The sequence below is a fragment of the Cryptococcus neoformans genome, chromosome 1 (assembly GCF_000149385.1).
Source record: "Cryptococcus neoformans var. neoformans B-3501A chromosome 1, whole genome shotgun sequence".
Taxonomy (NCBI): Eukaryota; Fungi; Basidiomycota; class Tremellomycetes; order Tremellales; family Cryptococcaceae; genus Cryptococcus; species Cryptococcus deneoformans.
The window spans coordinates 895163-911711 of record NC_009177.1 but is presented as its reverse complement, the minus strand read 5'-3'; the positions used below and the strand labels follow the sequence as shown (position 1 = coordinate 911711).

The 16549-nt window shown below is 48.0% G+C and overlaps 9 protein-coding genes across 9 annotated transcripts; 6 read left to right on the top strand and 3 right to left on the bottom strand.

Moving 5' to 3' along the window:
- Positions 1–10: 10 nt before the first annotated feature.
- CNBA3420 (hypothetical protein) lies at positions 11–1755 on the top strand (the record flags this gene model as incomplete). The annotated part of the gene is made up of 4 exons (XM_773249.1): positions 11–332; positions 384–553; positions 605–696; positions 750–1755. The coding sequence occupies 4 exons, from the start codon at positions 11–13 to the stop codon at positions 1753–1755; spliced, it is 1590 nt and encodes a 529-aa protein (XP_778342.1).
- Positions 1756–2567: 812 nt separating this feature from the next.
- Positions 2568–3704, top strand: CNBA3410 (hypothetical protein; the record flags this gene model as incomplete). Its single annotated transcript, XM_773248.1, has 2 exons — positions 2568–3436; positions 3497–3704. 2 exons carry the CDS (start codon positions 2568–2570, stop codon positions 3702–3704), a joined length of 1077 nt encoding a protein of 358 aa, XP_778341.1.
- Positions 3705–3816: 112 nt separating this feature from the next.
- CNBA3400 (hypothetical protein) lies at positions 3817–4762 on the top strand (the record flags this gene model as incomplete). The annotated part of the gene is made up of 5 exons (XM_773247.1): positions 3817–3997; positions 4051–4096; positions 4155–4260; positions 4318–4561; positions 4674–4762. 5 exons carry the CDS (start codon positions 3817–3819, stop codon positions 4760–4762), a joined length of 666 nt encoding a protein of 221 aa, XP_778340.1.
- Positions 4763–4978: 216 nt separating this feature from the next.
- CNBA3390 (hypothetical protein) lies at positions 4979–5665 on the bottom strand (the record flags this gene model as incomplete). Its single annotated transcript, XM_773246.1, has 3 exons — positions 4979–5307; positions 5361–5606; positions 5656–5665. The coding sequence occupies 3 exons, from the start codon at positions 5663–5665 to the stop codon at positions 4979–4981; spliced, it is 585 nt and encodes a 194-aa protein (XP_778339.1).
- A 1641-nt stretch (positions 5666–7306) lies between these two features.
- CNBA3380 (hypothetical protein) lies at positions 7307–8639 on the top strand (the record flags this gene model as incomplete). The annotated part of the gene is made up of 3 exons (XM_773245.1): positions 7307–7410; positions 7465–8054; positions 8113–8639. The coding sequence occupies 3 exons, from the start codon at positions 7307–7309 to the stop codon at positions 8637–8639; spliced, it is 1221 nt and encodes a 406-aa protein (XP_778338.1).
- Positions 8640–8708: 69 nt separating this feature from the next.
- On the bottom strand, positions 8709–9707 carry CNBA3370 (hypothetical protein; the record flags this gene model as incomplete). The annotated part of the gene is made up of 5 exons (XM_773244.1): positions 8709–8997; positions 9052–9326; positions 9378–9493; positions 9548–9619; positions 9683–9707. The coding sequence occupies 5 exons, from the start codon at positions 9705–9707 to the stop codon at positions 8709–8711; spliced, it is 777 nt and encodes a 258-aa protein (XP_778337.1).
- Positions 9708–10318: 611 nt separating this feature from the next.
- On the bottom strand, positions 10319–12769 carry CNBA3360 (hypothetical protein; the record flags this gene model as incomplete). Its single annotated transcript, XM_773243.1, has 10 exons — positions 10319–10747; positions 10803–10921; positions 10971–11093; positions 11140–11514; positions 11563–11691; positions 11739–11861; positions 11917–12039; positions 12091–12213; positions 12269–12505; positions 12568–12769. 10 exons carry the CDS (start codon positions 12767–12769, stop codon positions 10319–10321), a joined length of 1983 nt encoding a protein of 660 aa, XP_778336.1.
- Positions 12770–12900: 131 nt separating this feature from the next.
- On the top strand, positions 12901–13967 carry CNBA3350 (hypothetical protein; the record flags this gene model as incomplete). The annotated part of the gene is made up of 3 exons (XM_773242.1): positions 12901–12925; positions 12973–13384; positions 13442–13967. The coding sequence occupies 3 exons, from the start codon at positions 12901–12903 to the stop codon at positions 13965–13967; spliced, it is 963 nt and encodes a 320-aa protein (XP_778335.1).
- A 246-nt stretch (positions 13968–14213) lies between these two features.
- Positions 14214–15846, top strand: CNBA3340 (hypothetical protein; the record flags this gene model as incomplete). Its single annotated transcript, XM_773241.1, has 7 exons — positions 14214–14227; positions 14275–14377; positions 14433–14539; positions 14619–14751; positions 14817–15227; positions 15291–15701; positions 15751–15846. The coding sequence occupies 7 exons, from the start codon at positions 14214–14216 to the stop codon at positions 15844–15846; spliced, it is 1275 nt and encodes a 424-aa protein (XP_778334.1).
- Between the last annotated feature and the right edge of the window lie 703 nt (positions 15847–16549).

The window sequence follows — 16549 nt, the reverse complement described above, 5'->3', positions numbered from 1 at the left end:
ACCCCCGCCAATGCCAAAACGCAAATCGAATCCCTCGGACCACCTCCCGAATCCCCCGCCCCCCCTCTCCTCCCTCGACGCGGCCCTCGATCTCCTCGTATGCGACACCTTCACACGCCTCAACTCTGTCGCCGCAAAGTTCGAGGCATGTGCTGGCGTAAAACTCAATGACGGTGTCGTCAAGGCCAGGTGGGAGGAGGCTGTCAGCAGATACTGGGTCATCAAGAGCATGGACGAGCTGACATGTGGCGCGAAAAAAATGGAAGTGAAAGAGGGCACGGCGGAAGCTGACCGCGACGGAATGGAACAGAATGGTGTGGATGGCAATCAAGGCAAGTGGACTTTAGCCTACATAGCGGCGACCGTTAATCTTACCCCGTTAGTGGGAGAGAGGGCAGACAGCAATGGGAGACCGTTGCCCGCTTCATATCCAGGTGCAGTGGTAACCCACAGTTTAACACCCGAGGAAGAACATGAGTGGCGAAAATGGACTCCGAAAGCTGGCGACGTTGTCCTGGTGGACACTTTTGAAGACGGCCTCTGGCCTGCAAAGGTGTGCCAAAAGAAAGCCTAGAGAGTGGCTTGTATGCTGACGGTCCTATAGATTATCGACAAGAAAATCTTTTTCCAAGGCCGTACCGTCCCCAGAGGCAATCATTTCTTCCCAGTCCGCATTTATAATGAAGATATGCCTCCGTATGTCAACCTGTACCATATCCAAAAACAACCTTCGCGCTAAATTATCACAGGTCGATCACCGTCAAATCTCGTCTCATCCCATTCCATCTCCGCGCGAACCCTCCTTTAATGGCCTCCACTGCCCTACTAAGTGCCTATCATCACGCCGCCAACCCGACTACGTTTGACATGTTGGCGTCGGCACGTGAAACGCTGGCGGCCCATAATCGTCTTCATCCTTGTGTCATTGACGAAGAGTCCAAAGCCAGATTCAAAGCCGAGAAAGAAGCATGGAATAAACAAGTTAACTGGGTCATGGGCGAAAGACGCGTAGAAAAGCTTCGATCCACCGCGGAAGAGAGGGAAAAACGACTGAGAGAAGTGGCCAGATCGACATCGACGCCAGTGTATGAAAGTCAGGGATGTGCCGATCCTTGTGAAGAGGAGATGGGATCCCTTTTCGGTTGTCCAAAAAAGCGCCGCACTGTACCGCGTAACGAAAACAGTGTCAACGCCAGCTCTGACCCCTGTTTGACCATTTTTGGCCCAACCACTCCGACCTTTCCACGCACCCCGCCTCGAAGTGCTGCCTCATCTGTGGCGTCGTATATTCGCCCCTCTCTGTCCAATACCATTCGCCCCAGCTCTCCTCGGAGGACACCAACCAGGGAGAAGAGACGCGTTCACGCTTTCGTAAGTGATCTCAGCCCCGCTTCGAGACGCACCTATACACCTCCCAAGATTCTACCCTCTGGTGATGAGACGGCTCCTCCGAGTTTCGGCAGCGCAACGCTACTGTCGGAAGTGAAAGCTGGTAAATTCGACTTTGTTAGCCCTCTTGGGCCTGTCAAAAGGGGCAAGCTGTCTTCTAACCCTGAAACAATTGCGTCTTCAACATCATCAACCACTTCAAAACCTCATTCAGGGAGAAGCGGGAGTCTAGAGATTGTGAGAGAAGAGGAAGAGGAAGATGGCTGGACGGTCGTTCAGCGTAGAGGAAGACGAGCTGGTTCAGAGCCCGTGAGGCAGACTATGGAAGCAGAAGAGAAGACCAGTGTGGATGATATGGAGTTGTGATATTCTGCTGTTGTAAGGGGTTATTCCAATAATGTACAGTACATGATGCACAGTATAGATGCCTTTAGACTTTTCAATGTCCCCAATCAAGACTCTTCTTTCGTTTTCCTTGGTCTGCGCACGGGTATCCAAGTTGCTAGAACGTGGACCGTTGGCTCGCGTGAGTAAGTCATTATCTGGGCATCGCCCGATCGTCACTAGTAAATAAATAAACCCCGCCGCCGCCGCCGCCGCCGCCGCTGCTGCTGATGATGACCGCACCGGCAATAAAAAATCACGCCTGTCATTTCAAATTATGAGTATCAAATTTGAAAGTATTTAATAGCGATTAGTAATTAAATAAAAGTAAATATAGTTTATTACGAGTAAAAAGTTGTAAATATGAAATTAAATGCGAATTTAATGGGCCGAGACTCGTTATCTGATAAGAGGGCTTTTTTCGATGCGATAAGTTCCGGTCAGTCTCTGCTGATTTTCTGATCTTCCTTTGCTCTCTTATGACTTTTACTCTCTTTTTCTACACCATCCCCTACGCTCCCGCAAACTATCTCATTACTCCACAGTCATTACACAAATAATCCGAATATCCGATCCCATCTGTTCTGGAAGGAACTCGCCGTTTGAAAACCGGCCAAACAAAGCTTCTTGTTGTGAGTCTTGGCGCCTTTTGGCGTCTTTTGTGAATGTCAGTAATTATTAATGCTTCCCCCTTGACTATAGCGAGACAAGAGCCTATAACTTCGATCATTAGTATCCTCATTCTTTCAGGCAACGCCCGGTTCCAGTCTTAAGAAACATAATCACCACACACAATGACCAGTTCTTCACGACCTGCCACCAGCATTGCCCGCCTTCCTCCTGAGATTCAACTGCAAATCATTCATATGCTCAAGCAAATAAGTTCAATCCCGGAGCTCATCAATTTGCTCTGCACTTGCCGATTTATCTTGGCCGAGTGCGAATCGGGGTTATATGAAAGGGTGGAACTGTCCTCTTCTGCAGCGGCCTCGTTTTTCAAGGGGTTTGACTTGGAAGAAAACAAAGAAAGGTGCTTTTTCGTCCGCAGCATCGAAGATCAAGACCAAAGCAACCATACTACCGTTTCTCAACCGAGAAAGACTATGCTGCAAAAACTCGAGCTGTTCGGTAACGTCAAAGCAATGCGATTCGATGATGCAGAATCGATTATAGCAACTTCTGAAGCCGTCATGGAGCTAAAACGCTATCAAAAAAGCATATCTACATCAGAGATAGCAACACAAGATCCATGTGGACCATACAACATTCTTTTCCCACAACTACGGCGAATTAGTTTTGGGCCTTCATCTCTCCCCAAAGTCTGTCGGGATGGACTTTCCTGGGGTGCGATACTAGATACTCTTGGCAGTGCATGGCCAGATAACCCTTCATTGTGTTTCCATCTATCACCAAACTCTCTCGATACCTACGGCAGAATAGCAGGATACCTTGAAACAAGAGTGAAATCGCTCGTACTCCATCAAGGGTACCCTAGCGATCTCATCCTACTGGATAAACCATCTGGTATCCATGCGGAACAGGTGACCATGTATCTTAAGCCTCATCAGATAAAAGGTACATATACATGTTGGGAGGATCACCATTGGTCCATCGTGAACTTCTGCAAAAAGTATTTTGGAGAAAGACGGGCAAGGCACTTTGTGTGAGTTGAGTAGACTTGGCTAAATAATCTCCAAGGCTGACCTGAGCTGTGTGATACTAGCGATCCTAATTCTGTTCATTCCCCCATATTCACATTTGTCAATATATCTGGCAACCTTGACGATATTCGCGAAGACATCGGCCGTCAGTTGCGAGAGATGGAATTGGAGGACGGGCTGGTAGAGGCGGTCCAGAATAAGATGAGATTAGTAGGTGTTGGAGATGTACGGGAAGGTGGGTGCGAGGTGTGTGGGACGTGGGATACATGAAGAGACATATACATAGAGCATGCATATAGCAAGTAGATAAAGTAATATGTAGATGCCGGGAATAATATGGGCATCGGACAGGCATCGGAAGAAGTCGGAGGAAGAAAGTGGGATGAGCCTGATAATTGGCGCCGGGTATTGGACGAATGGGATTCGGTGGATTATCTTCGATTCTCTGCATCTTCGTCTGCCTCTCAACGTCAACTCATCTGTGCTTCTTTCCATCTTTGCCTACTCGCCCCCAATGTCCACTTCCATCCTCCGCAACTCCCTCGCCAGGGCAGTCCACAAGCGTGCGTACATCCACAGCGCCGCAAAACACCGATGATCAACTGACTTCTCCCAGCCTCAATCCTCCGGACAACTCCTGGTCTCATGCTCGCCCAGCGACGGTGTGTACCAACAAGTTTACTATAGAGGAGCAATGCGAAAGGTGCTGACCATAAACAGACTCGCCTCCACCGAGTCCGTGACTGCCGCTGAGAGCATTGCCCTTCTTAACTCCCAAAGGCAGCACCGACCTACGTCTCCTCACTTGGCCATCTACCAGCCTCAGGTTTGTATAGACCTGCTCTGCCATATCTTATTTCACATCGCTGACATATGTCCATAGCTCACATGGTATCTCTCCAGTTTGCATCGTATCACCGGTGTCGCTTTTGGAGGTGCCCTTTACCTTTCCGCCATGGCCTACCTACTTCACCCCCTTGTCCCTGTCATCGACTCTGCCCACCTCATTCAACTCGTGCACGACTTGCCTGGATGGTTCAAGGGAAGCGCCAAGTTCATCATCGCCCTTCCCTTTACCTTTCACTGCTACAATGGTTTGAGGCATTTGAACTGGGACATCGGAAAAGGTGAGTTTTTTTCTTACTCTCTTGGATGAGACACCGAGAGCGGCAAAGTTTCGATTGAGATGGTCATGATGGCGTGAAAAATCGTTGAAATGTGAACTAATGCAATTTGTAGCTCTTACCATTAAGGGTGTCTACCGAACAGGTTACGCTGTCCTCGGTGCCACTGTCCTCTCTTCTCTCTACCTCGCTTTCTTCATTTAATTTCGGTGTATATGGCTTGCGATCAGGATTAGGGTTGCAAGGTTGTTATTGGGGTGAAGGAGATGGGTGTTTGAGAGACGGCACGATTGCATTTTGCTGTGCCGCTGTATTTTTTACGATATGGATGCAAGGGATCAATTTCATGGCCTTGTGTCGTATGAGAGGCATGTTTATTACCATATTACTCTCAATAGCATGGACAATACACTGCATTCGCTATCTGAACCAGGCATTGACCCCAACCCCAGGTCCATCTACACCTTCAGCGGCATGCCACCATCCTTCAGGTATCAACACACTGTCACCAGCGGCTACGTTGACCTGACATGCGCCCGGTATGGAAAATGCTTTTTCAAGCTGTTCTTTGCACTTCTGCATCGTCCCTTGAGGAAGATCCTGCACGTCCTCATTCGGCGATACGCCAGATATTATCCGGGAGACTGGGACAGGTATTTGGGATGTATTGGCATGTCGAGGGATAGGAGATAGATCCAGGTAGGGGAACGCATCAGGTGGTAACAAGTGGAATGTTTTTCTGCCCACGACTAAAAGAAATTCAACTCAGCCTCGGCTAGATGAGTAGTTAGAAGTAACCCACTTTGCGAGTAAATTCCTACATAAGGATCTTTGTGGAATGGGGTAAAGCTACCATTGGGGCCAATCCATATCGTCCGCCTATACAAGCTTTTCTCTTTACCCTGATAAAAGTGAGTTAAGGCAGGTACATCGTCTAATAATTGAGGCGTGGAATCCAGCAAATCAGATTGGGCGAGATATGCTGTTGGTAGTTCTGCAGGAGACGAAGATGGTATAAGATTGAATATGAAAGCATCTAGAAATAGGCCTGCAATCATCGTCAGAGTCATCAACGCACCCAAGTGTAGAAAACAAACCAAAAGGCATATGTATCTGTTGCCATTCCTTATGCAAGTAGCTCCGTCCCTTTTTTCCTAGTTCGATTTCAGCTACTCTACCTTCTCCTATTTTCTCTCTCAGCCGCTGTAATCCATTTTCCAACTTCCAGTTGGTCAATGCCGGCCAGGCAGAAGTAAGAGAAGGCAAATGTAAGGGTAGCACGGGGTGGTTGGACAGATGGCTTTGAAGATTTGTTGGAGTAAAAGAAGCGAGCGATTTGGCTTGGCGTATTAATGGACGCGTCATTCCCATATAAGCACTATCCTGGGATCATATAATGCTGGACGAACGTAGAGATAAATTATATAGCAAGCTGAAGGTAAGATAAAAGTGGGGTACCGCACCAAATATCAAAAGTGGAGGCAGTTCACCCTCGAAGTCTCATTTCCGAAGATTTGCATGTTCACTTTCTTGTTGTCTTCATCTTAGCATTGCAAGCTGTATCCTAATTTGCCCCCAATCCCGCAAGAGCAAACGTACACACGGAAAATTTACAGCATAATTACAACGTCATGTCGTCGAACAGCCCCAAAAGAGAAAAACTCGATGTTGAATCCCCTCAAGATCGAGAAGCTCGATTAGGTATCGTGTTTCAGAGTGGGGTCGGGCCAGCATACTTACCTCGGATAACTGGCAGGCCAGCTCCTTCAAACCATAACCTCTACTTCAAACCGATCTCAAGAAAGTACACCCATGAACCCTTTAAATCCTTTGCCTAGCCGGCCGCATGGTGTCCCTGAAAGTGATGGTGAGTTGATCTGCTTCACTCCGTTGGCAACGAGAGCATCATATGATTGACCCATTTTCCTGGCCTATCCAGTGATCTCTAGAGTTCGAGCTTTCCTTCCCCAGTTCCAAGCATCCAACGACGCCCTCTTGGCTCAGGCTCGAGAGAACCCAGACTCGGTCGATATAGAAAAGGGACAAAGCGGCCAGTACATCTCCATGGTATGCTTAAGTATCCCTACAAGGGATTAGGTGCAGAATCCACTGACAGACGACACAGGATCTGGGATTGGGAGTCTTTGATGCCCCCGAAAATCCGAAAGGAGACATGGGACCTGTTATCGCCACACAGCCTCCAGCATCGCTGACACGTCAACAAGAGGACGTTGATGAAGAAGCGGATAGCGACAGCGATGGCGATGACGATGTTGATGGTACGGAGAGCAGTAGTAGTGAAAGCGAGAGTGAAGACGAGGCCAACGGGAAGGTAGAACTGAATGCGAAAGATAAGCAGGAGTCGAAGAAAACCTGAACATCATGACAACACACTGCAATCCATATCATAGTAGAATTATCAATGTACTGTACAATTTGTGCCGAGATGTATCCCATTGATGGGCCCCGTTTTCATCTTCCCTTGAAAAGAAAGGATAAGCCATGCATTACAGAATATGTCACGGATTCCTATGGCAGTTTGACATCTGTCAGAGAGATAAGATAAGACTCTATTGCAGCAGCACCAAGTCGCAGTCACTGGTTTTCTCCGGATTTCGTCGCCTCGCCGTCCTTTATTTTTCGTTGTTTCTTCATTGTTTCAAGTTACCCATATCACTCTATTTTTCGCTTTCTCTATTAGGCTAAAAGTATTAAGAACTAGTGCAAAACGGTTGAAACGCCACACCAATGGACCAGCTCAGCGCAGAACAAGCGCAAGCATTATGGGAGGCTGGTGGCTTTCTCATCATCACTGATCTGCCAGAAGGCAGTGAATTTGGTATAGACGGAACGTAGGTCTTTCATATAACCTTCTTGGGAATTTTATGTTGATCTATGACGTATAGGTTTCATACCGTGCGGAAATTCTCAGGCATCAAGTTTCTTCCTCCAGGATTTCATTTCATCGCCTGGTCTCCTCCACCTTCATCCACCACAGCCGGGCCTTCTGTCATTCCGATTCGCCAAGCGTTCGTTCGCAACTTTTCAGCGAAAGAAAGATATGCTGTTCATTATGATAAGGATACAGAGAATATCAGCCTTCCCGAAAATGGTACGGTCATATCGGATGATAATCTCAAAACGTTAGACAAGGAACTTGCGCCTTATCCGTTCGAAAGATTTGAAGCGTGGAAATCTCTCACATCGCACATTACCCCTACTATATTACAGTCTGTCATCGGTCCTGATGGTAAAGTAGATGGCTTAATGCCAGTCATCGATCAAGAGGAAGACACTTTGACAAGAGATATGCGAGAGAAGCTAGAAGAAATAAAACGGAGGAGCCAGAATTTTGGTTTCACAAAGAGCTTAATGTTTGTAAGATTCAGTCTCAAAAAGAGTTGGAGAGATGGGGCGGTCGGAGAAGAAGTGACAGTGTACTCTAAAGATAAAAGCTGGCTATTGGGCAACGTGATTGACGAACAGCTTGATAGAAGTGAGTGTGGTGTCACACTTGCGCATATAAACCGGGCGAGCATTAACGTTTTATTTAGATCCAACTGCACTTTTGGGCCATCTTCAGCTGTCATTCATTTTTTTCCTCCAAATCTCGTCATACTCTTCACTTTTGGCGTATCAAAGGATACTGGCGCTTTTGTGTCAATCTTCATCCTTCCTTATTTCGCCATCTACCTTCCTCTCCCCACCTAAACGAAACCCTAACGCCCATGTGGGAGAAGGAATGAAAATAATTTATAAAGAACTACTCAAAACTCTACGAGTAGAAATCGAAGCACTGCCTGATGGAGTATTTGACACAGAGCTTCCAGAAATGGATGTCTTTTATCTTGATCAGCTTGAAAGCCTTCGCAAAAACCTTGCATCTGCGATATGGGGTGAGGTCGAAGAGGGCACAACCTGGACAGAACTTGAACGACAATCTTTCAAATCTTTATGGAATGCTCTCCGCGATTCGGCGTGGAAAAAGTGGAAGTGGGATATCGATGAACTGAGCCATAGGGTGGATGAAGAGGATGAGGACGAAGAAGGAGAATACGCGCCAGTAGTCATTGAAATATAACTTCATTACATGCATATTAAGCTCACAGCTCTTTGTCCTAATCATTTTCCCCCCACAATCAATAATCACCTAAAGTATGCCCGGAATAGCTGCTTTCCTACTTTTCGGGTACTTGTTACCGAACTTTTCCTTGTACCAAGCATGTCCTCTCATTGCTCTTGGCAACATAGATGTCACCTCCGCAAGCACAAATGCCCAACTTGGAGCGAGCAGCCAGGAGGGCCAGTAAAAGTTTGATATAATGGACAGCACCGTATGAGAATTCCTATATTCGGGGGCGCGTAATAAGTAGGGCAGGGCTGGAACGGAGATGAATGGATATGGGTTTGCGGCAAAAGACCAGCAGGTCCATTCAAGCCTGTATTGCACAAGTCATAAGCAAATCCAGCAATGAGAACGATCAGATGCTTACCATTCACACAGGTAATTCGGAAATGAGACCCATTCAAAGAGCCCACCTCTCGGCACTTTGTATCTTTCCAATTTGGAAGCGTCATCTTCTGGAAGATGGCTCATCACGATTCTTTTTGTAGGCGGTCTACGGAGATCGTTGAGCATTTCGTCATGGTAGACATTCCCAAAAAAACCTATTGCCCATCCAGCAACACCGAGAACGAATTGCCAGCCGATCTCTTTTGGGGGGTAGAAAGCCAAGCCAACGGCTAAAAGATATCCATTCCTACACCTCTGTTAATTTGACATGGCTTCTCCAATAAATACCCACGAAACGGATCTTACAAAAGATTGAACAACATGGCCGCAAGAACAACAGTGATATGGAGGGGCGACCTTTTTGGTGAAAGTATCAGGGGTGATATAATAGCCCGATGGGCATAATGCGCGAGATACAGCCCCTTGATAATTGTTAGCCCAAAGGAATTGTGTCCTCAATAGTAGATAGGACTTACAGAGAGTATTCTCGAGGGACGATTCAAAGAAGGATGAGAGCTGTTTACGATTGTCGTCAAAAAGGTTATAGGCTTTCAATGGCGTTGTCAGGAGACAGTATACCAGCAAGTCTGTGCTGAGATGCCTAAACCCACAGAAACGAGCTCCATGATGGCCCATGATAAGTTCCCTTTGCAATCGGTAATGGTCAAATGGATCCAAGATATGGTTAAGATTTAATATGACTTACCATTGAGGTTTAATCTACTAGTCTTGCGGCTGAAGCGCCCAAAGGGCGCGTCTATCAAGCCGAAAAAAGTGACAGGTGAGTGCAGAGGAAAGAGGTGAAAGATGATGAGGGAGGGGAAGAAATTCTTTGGGGGAAGCATGGACAGGACTACTATTGGCCTAAGAATGTTCTGTTGCTAGCTAAAATATCGTTTTTACCCTGGAGAACACACGCAAAGCCTGTCGTTCGTCAATAACAACACCAGCTGCATAGCAAGCACGTCAGTAACGGGGCGGCCGGTGGAGGCGGCAGTACAAGTACGATATCCCCTCGCTCGGAAGTAAGAATTATTATTAATAACTGCATGCATTTTGAAAAAACTCGGTCATCACTTAAAACTATTGCGATATGATAGAAAATTCGAAAGGAAAACGTATCACACTATGCTATACATACATTAGGTACTCCGGTCTTTTTCCAAAGTGTTTTGTTGCCACGCATGACAATCGTCGTTCAGTACATCTCATCTCCTCGGGAAACTGCATGTTTACCCGGATCTCAATTACCTATCTCTGCCTCCACCGCTTAGCGCCCGGTGCACACTGGCCCTCAGTGCCGCGTGCTCCGATCCCATGCTTCCAACCTGACTGGTTTGCCCTTGCCCTGGGGCTTGTCCATGGCTACCGACAGGCACGTTTCGACCCGCTCTCTCACCAAACTCATCACCTTCTTCCCCCACTTCGGTGAGATCCAAGATTCGTCGAGCAAGGCTGACAATCTCTCCTTCGCCTTCTTGATCTGTTAATCCATCCTCGAATTCATCTTCCGATGAGCCAGCAGAAGGGTCGTTCGGATCGTGGCGAGGGGCGCCGCCTGCACGAGAAGGAGGAGGAGATTTGGCAAGTTGACGGATAGAAGATATCAAAATGGGCGAAGATCGAATGTTGTTGGTCAGTTGCTCATCTTCAGCCTCCAATAATTGCACGATGGTCTGACGTTCAGGGATTAGTGTGTGGCCATATGAAGACATGAGCAGGTACACATACCCAGACAGCAATGTGTTGGAAGGTGATATCCGCGCTACTTAAGAATCTCACGAGATAGGCATGCAATCCTCCGTCGGGCTTGTTCCATACTGCGTTGAAGGGCGCATAATCCTCGGCCGCTTTACGTATGATTAGCTACCGTCTGGGACCATTGATTTGTGAACATACCCTTGGAAGAGAGATTACCCAAAGCTGCCGCGCTGTTCCCTTGTACCTCAACGCTAGGGGAATTAGTCAAAGGGATAAGCACTTCACAGATTCCCATTTCCAGAAGTTGCGGTTTCAAATCGTCTGTGATGTGATTAGAAAATTGTCCAGCTGTAGTGCTCCTACTTACCACTCAACGCCAAGACGGCAACGCAAGCTGTCATCTCACTTTGCACTGCCAGCGGAACAGTCAAGACCAAAGACTTTATCTTTTCCACCGCTCCGGCTTCCACAATCGCTCCCTTGTTCTTCTCGCTACTAGCAGCTAAATTCCGCAAAGTTGAAATTGCATGACATTGAACTTCTTCATTTTCGTCAAAAGACAAGAGCTCAATTAGAGGTTGGAGAAAGCCCGACTCGATAATAGGAGATTCGTTTGCAGGGTGGATAGACACGTTACGGACACAAGCAGCGGCGGAGAGAATGAGGGGAAGATAGGAAGAGTGAAGAAGACGAAGAAGGGGTTTAAGACCGCCGAATTTGACAATTTCGAGTTGGTATTTGCCTACTATTAGTCAGTAAACTATACGGTTTAGAAAGAACAAGGGCGCACTGTCACTGGCAAGGTTACGAAGAGCAAGAGCAGCTTGGCATTGAACCTTCAAACTCTGACTATCCATGAGCTGGACAAGGCTCTGAACAAGCTTGGGTTCAGACTGAGCAAGCTTCTTTCGGTTGGCAGCTGATAGTAATTAGCTTTGTGGGTACAGTTGTTTAGATTAAGCTTACCGTCGACAGCAATGTTACTCAGAGCAGTCGTGCAGTAATATTGGACATCCGTATCCGGCGAATTAAGAAGGCTGACAAGAACAGGAATGGCGCCCGCAGCGACAAGCTGTTGACGGTTCTCGTCTAAGAAGTTCAATCTAGTTAATTATTATTCTCACTGCGGTACAAGCAGGCGTACCGGAGTGAGTCATATTGAGTAGCGCCCCAGTGGCATTTCTCTGCACTCGCATATCCTTTGACTTGGCCAACCGGGTCAAAGGCACCAATGCACCAGATTTGGCGATTTGAGTCTTATTTTCGTCTATAGCTTGGTTATGAGACACGAACGATACGGCGGTCAGCAAGAACGTACCATGGGTGGCAAGGTTGGTGATGCACCCAACTGCATTGCACTGCACCTCCACGTTGGGGCTGAGCATTTGTCGAATAAGCGGTTCAAGACCACCAAGAGACACAACTAAGAGCTTGTTTTCGGCTGTACCGCATATTAGCTGGCGATCCGCGGCATACGAAAACGCATCATCGCTCACCATTGACGGCCAAATTGCCCAATGCAGCGCTGGCTGCTCTCTGCACCTCGGGATCGTGGCTGCTTAACAAATAGAGTACGGGATCGAGGGTATCTCTCCCGACTTCTCTGACCTCCTTCTCTGTGATTTCCGCGAACGCTAAGGCGGCCGAGCGTTGGAGGTCAACGTTCTCGGAGAACGACAAAGTGGTGAGTGCTGCGAGAGGAGAGCCGGCGAAGAAGTTGGTAGTGGATCGGTCTGGGCATAGGGACACGTCAGTTGAGGAGCAATCTTGGCTGTAAAGGGGATACAGTACTGACTTTCTAGGTACTGGAGGAGGTCTGCGACGGCCTCGCGCTCTGTCTCGAGGAGGAGCGGCTCGTAAGCGTTCTTCCTCCTCGGGCTGCAACAGCTGCTGAGTGCGCTGCCCATGGTGGTCTGCGGTGTTGGAGTGCTGGTGGGGAGAGGGGGGAGAGAGGCGGTGTCCTGATCTGTGTGAGTGTCTTGAGCTGTGCATGACATTCTCACCTGTTGTTGTTGATGCACACCTCGGCGCGTCACATCCCGCGGCATTCCTCGGCATTATCACACGTGGCACACCTCTGTCTATACACATTCTCTCCACCGCGCATCATCCCAGTTCATCACACACCATGTACGACGGGCCCACCAGAGGAGGTCAGTACCCAGCGCCCGTAATTCGTCCAAATGCTGACAGTCTCCAGGCACTCGTGGAGGACAAGGCGATTTCAGATGGTCCGCCGTTGCAAACGATAAGCACCGAGGTATGCCCTCTTCAAACACTCCCGTAGCCATCACTCACTTGTCCGTAGAAAATTATCTCGGACACTCCATCAATGCTCCCGTCGGTCGCTGGTCTAAAAATAAAGATATTCATTGGTACAATCGCGATATTTCCGAGGACGATACAGCGAAAGCCGCTCGAGAGCGCGCAGAGGAAGTGCGAAGAATCAAACAGCAAGAGGAAGATGCATTGGCGGCTGCTTTGGGATACGCTGTACCCAAGCGAGATACGGATGGCGAAGGGACAGGTGCTAATGATATACCGGTGAAAAAGAGTGAAAAGGACGATGAGATCGCGAGATTAGAAAAGGAAGAGAGGAAACGGGAAAAGGCGTAGGTTTTCTGTTCTGTTCAGTAGGAAAGTGATAAATAATTGAATCACTGTCTTAGACTGAGAAGAGAACAACGGGCACTCAAACGTGCAGAAAAAGAGATCAAGCGGGAAGAGAAAGAAAGGCACAGACATCGGCGTTCAGAATCCAGACGACATCACCATGATGATGAAGATAGTCCTCGTCACTATGAGCGAGAGCAAGAGCGCATCCGAGCTCGTCGGCATCACGATAGGTACGATGAGGGAGACAAAGATGACTGGCGGTCCCAAGATCGAGAGAACAGAGAAAGGGATTATACTAGTGACCGCCACGCGCGTGACCATCGGCTTAGGCAAAGAGAGGACGAGAGAAGGCAAGGAGAGCTGCCATACAGCAATGATCGCGGCAAAGAAAGGGACAGGTACCGCGACAGGAGAGAAGAGCGGCCTAGATATCATCTTGAGGATGATATGCCGCGCAGGAAGTATGAGAGATCACGAACCCGTTCGAAATCACCTCGTCGAGACCATAGGTCCAGTGAACGCCATGTTGGAGAAGTGCTGGACGCGAATCCTATGAGGGAGGGGCTGGAAAGGAGATAATTGCATGTAGTAAATGTAGCTGTCTGACTGTATGTATATGGTTGTCTGGATAAGTTTACAGGACGCTACGCCATTCTCGGAACTAGGACGCGGGAGAAGGCGGAATGATTATTGCGAGTGCGAGCAAGCCGCGTGGAGCTTTCCGATGAGCAGATTGTTGTCGCGGATGATTCCTTGATCTTTCTTAATTATTCATCTTCTCTCGTTCTTCATCTTTTACATCTATTTCCCCATATTTCCACAATCATGTCCTGGTTCGGGTAAGAACTCTTTCATCCTCTCCAACTCAACATTAACTTGCCGTCAGATCAAACAAGTCTAGCTCAAACTCGCCCGCCGGCGTTACCAACTTTTGGCCCGCTACCTCCTACAACTCTGGCTTCGGTGAGCTAACCGAGTCTGACACTGCGGTAGGTTTCTCTGTCCATCCGTTTATAGCAAGGCCACTGACTTTGGAGTATATAGTGGTTGAACGCTAGCAATCAGGGTTTCCAGACCGAAACCAATGTCTGGTACAGTGTCCTTGAAGATGGCAGTCTTTTGATGGTGCAAGTCATCTGGTCTTACCTCGGGTTCGTAACTCCTGCATATCTACTAAGCATCTCTTGAACTTATACCGATGTGCTTACTTGTTTGTGGGGGGTTCTTCAGCATTTTCCTCATCCCGGCGACCACCCAAATGACCTTCAAGCATTACAATCCTACTACTAAAAAGGCGGTTTGGAAATCTGTCCATGCCTCAAACGCCAAGTTCGACAAGCAGAGCTGCAAGTCTGATCTTTTCGTGAGCTGGTCTTCTCTTTCACTCAGCACCAGCTCCCACTGACAATAGGATCTTTGACTACGTAGGAAATCAGACACTCTGGATCACCCACCGAGGGAGAGACGTACAACATTACTGCTTCCCTTGAGAAGGACGTTCAGATCACTGTCGAGTATACCAGGCCTGCTGATACTCCTGGGTTCAAGCTTGGATCTGGTCCTGATGGCGGTATCTCTGCGTTCGGCAAGGACAGAGCTAAGAGGGAAGGTTATGTTGTTCACCGATTCCATCCCTTCATTCATAGCTCTGGTACCCTCGTCATCAACGGACAAGCTGTTGACGCCAAGGGTGAGGGTATATTTATACATGCCATTCAAGGTATGAGGCCAAACCTGGTTGCCTCTCGATGGAACTTTTGCTTTTTCTCCACTGCTCCTGGGCAAGATGAGGAGAAACTCGGGAGTGTGAGGGCCTTCCAAATGGAGTTCGAGACCACTGTATGTAGCTGCCGTCTCTGTCTATCGTGTGACCATGTGGAAAAATGCTGACGTGGGTTCAAGGATGACTTCGGACCCAAAGGCGCAAAGTCTGGTCGAACCAAGGTCAATATCGGTGCCATCTACTGCAGCAAGACTGCTCCCGTCCCGTTCCTTATCACCGGCCAGACTCATGCCCCTCCGTCTGACTCTACCTATCCTGCTCCTTCTCAGGATATCTCTTCCGCCACTCACTTGAACCCAGTCCACGACTCTGAAACTGGCTACTCCGTACCTAGCGGCCTTGAGTTCAAATGGCAGGGCGACCGAAGGGACGGCCAAGGGAAAGCTGGTGCCACCCTCGTCATTGAGAAAGCGGGCAAAGTACCCGGCGAAGGGGGTCTGATTGAAAAGGTCGACGTTTTGGCCGAGATTCCATACGTCATTAAGAAGGGCTTAACGGCTGTGACTGGGACAAACGCCTACATCTATCAGGTAGATACCGCCCATATGCTCATGAAACGCCGGCTGATTTTTTTTTCAGTACCACAACCCCGCTACACTTGAAGTCAACCTTGATGAAGAAGTCATCCCCGTCAAGGGGTTTGTCTTCAACGAAGCGACTTTCATTTCCCCATAGAAACCCTTAACATTATTTCCTCTTTTTTCTCTGCAACCATCAAAGGATCTTGACGTGTCATTCCTAATCATACAAATCTTGTTTCTTTATGTCGATACAAATAATCTGAAGTAATAGGGTCATAGGCGGCTTAATCCTTTATGTCTGAAGCTTGAGATCAGAATACACCTGTTTATTTAAGTTAGCACTGTACTGCTTGCAACCAGCGCAGATGAAATGTACATTGGATGATAATACAGAATACAGATTAGAAGGACGTCGTGCTGGAGTCGATTGATCCAATGTAACGAGACATGTTAAGGCCGTGGTGTTGGGGCTTGGGGGCGTTATTGGTTACTCAGCTCTACATCTCGTACTGCTCGTTCGTTTGCCAATTTGGAGAACGGAGAAGTGCCCCATCCAAAAATTAACACCCACTGACTGTTAAATATCAATTATTGTTTTTGCACTGCAACGACGAACGAAGCGACAATTCGCCGCAAGTTTCCAGTCAAGCCGTTACCCACAAACTATCATGAATCATCTACATCTTACCCCTGTCAGGAAACCCGTCTCACACTCACAGATCATCCAGTGCTTTCCCTGACTCTACCTCCACTCAAAGTGTCTCCTCGATTCTCACGCCTAGTGCTGCCTGCAAGACGGCCTCCCCGTCTCTCTCCAGGCATTTGGAGCACACTTTCAGCGCTTCGTATCACTGTTT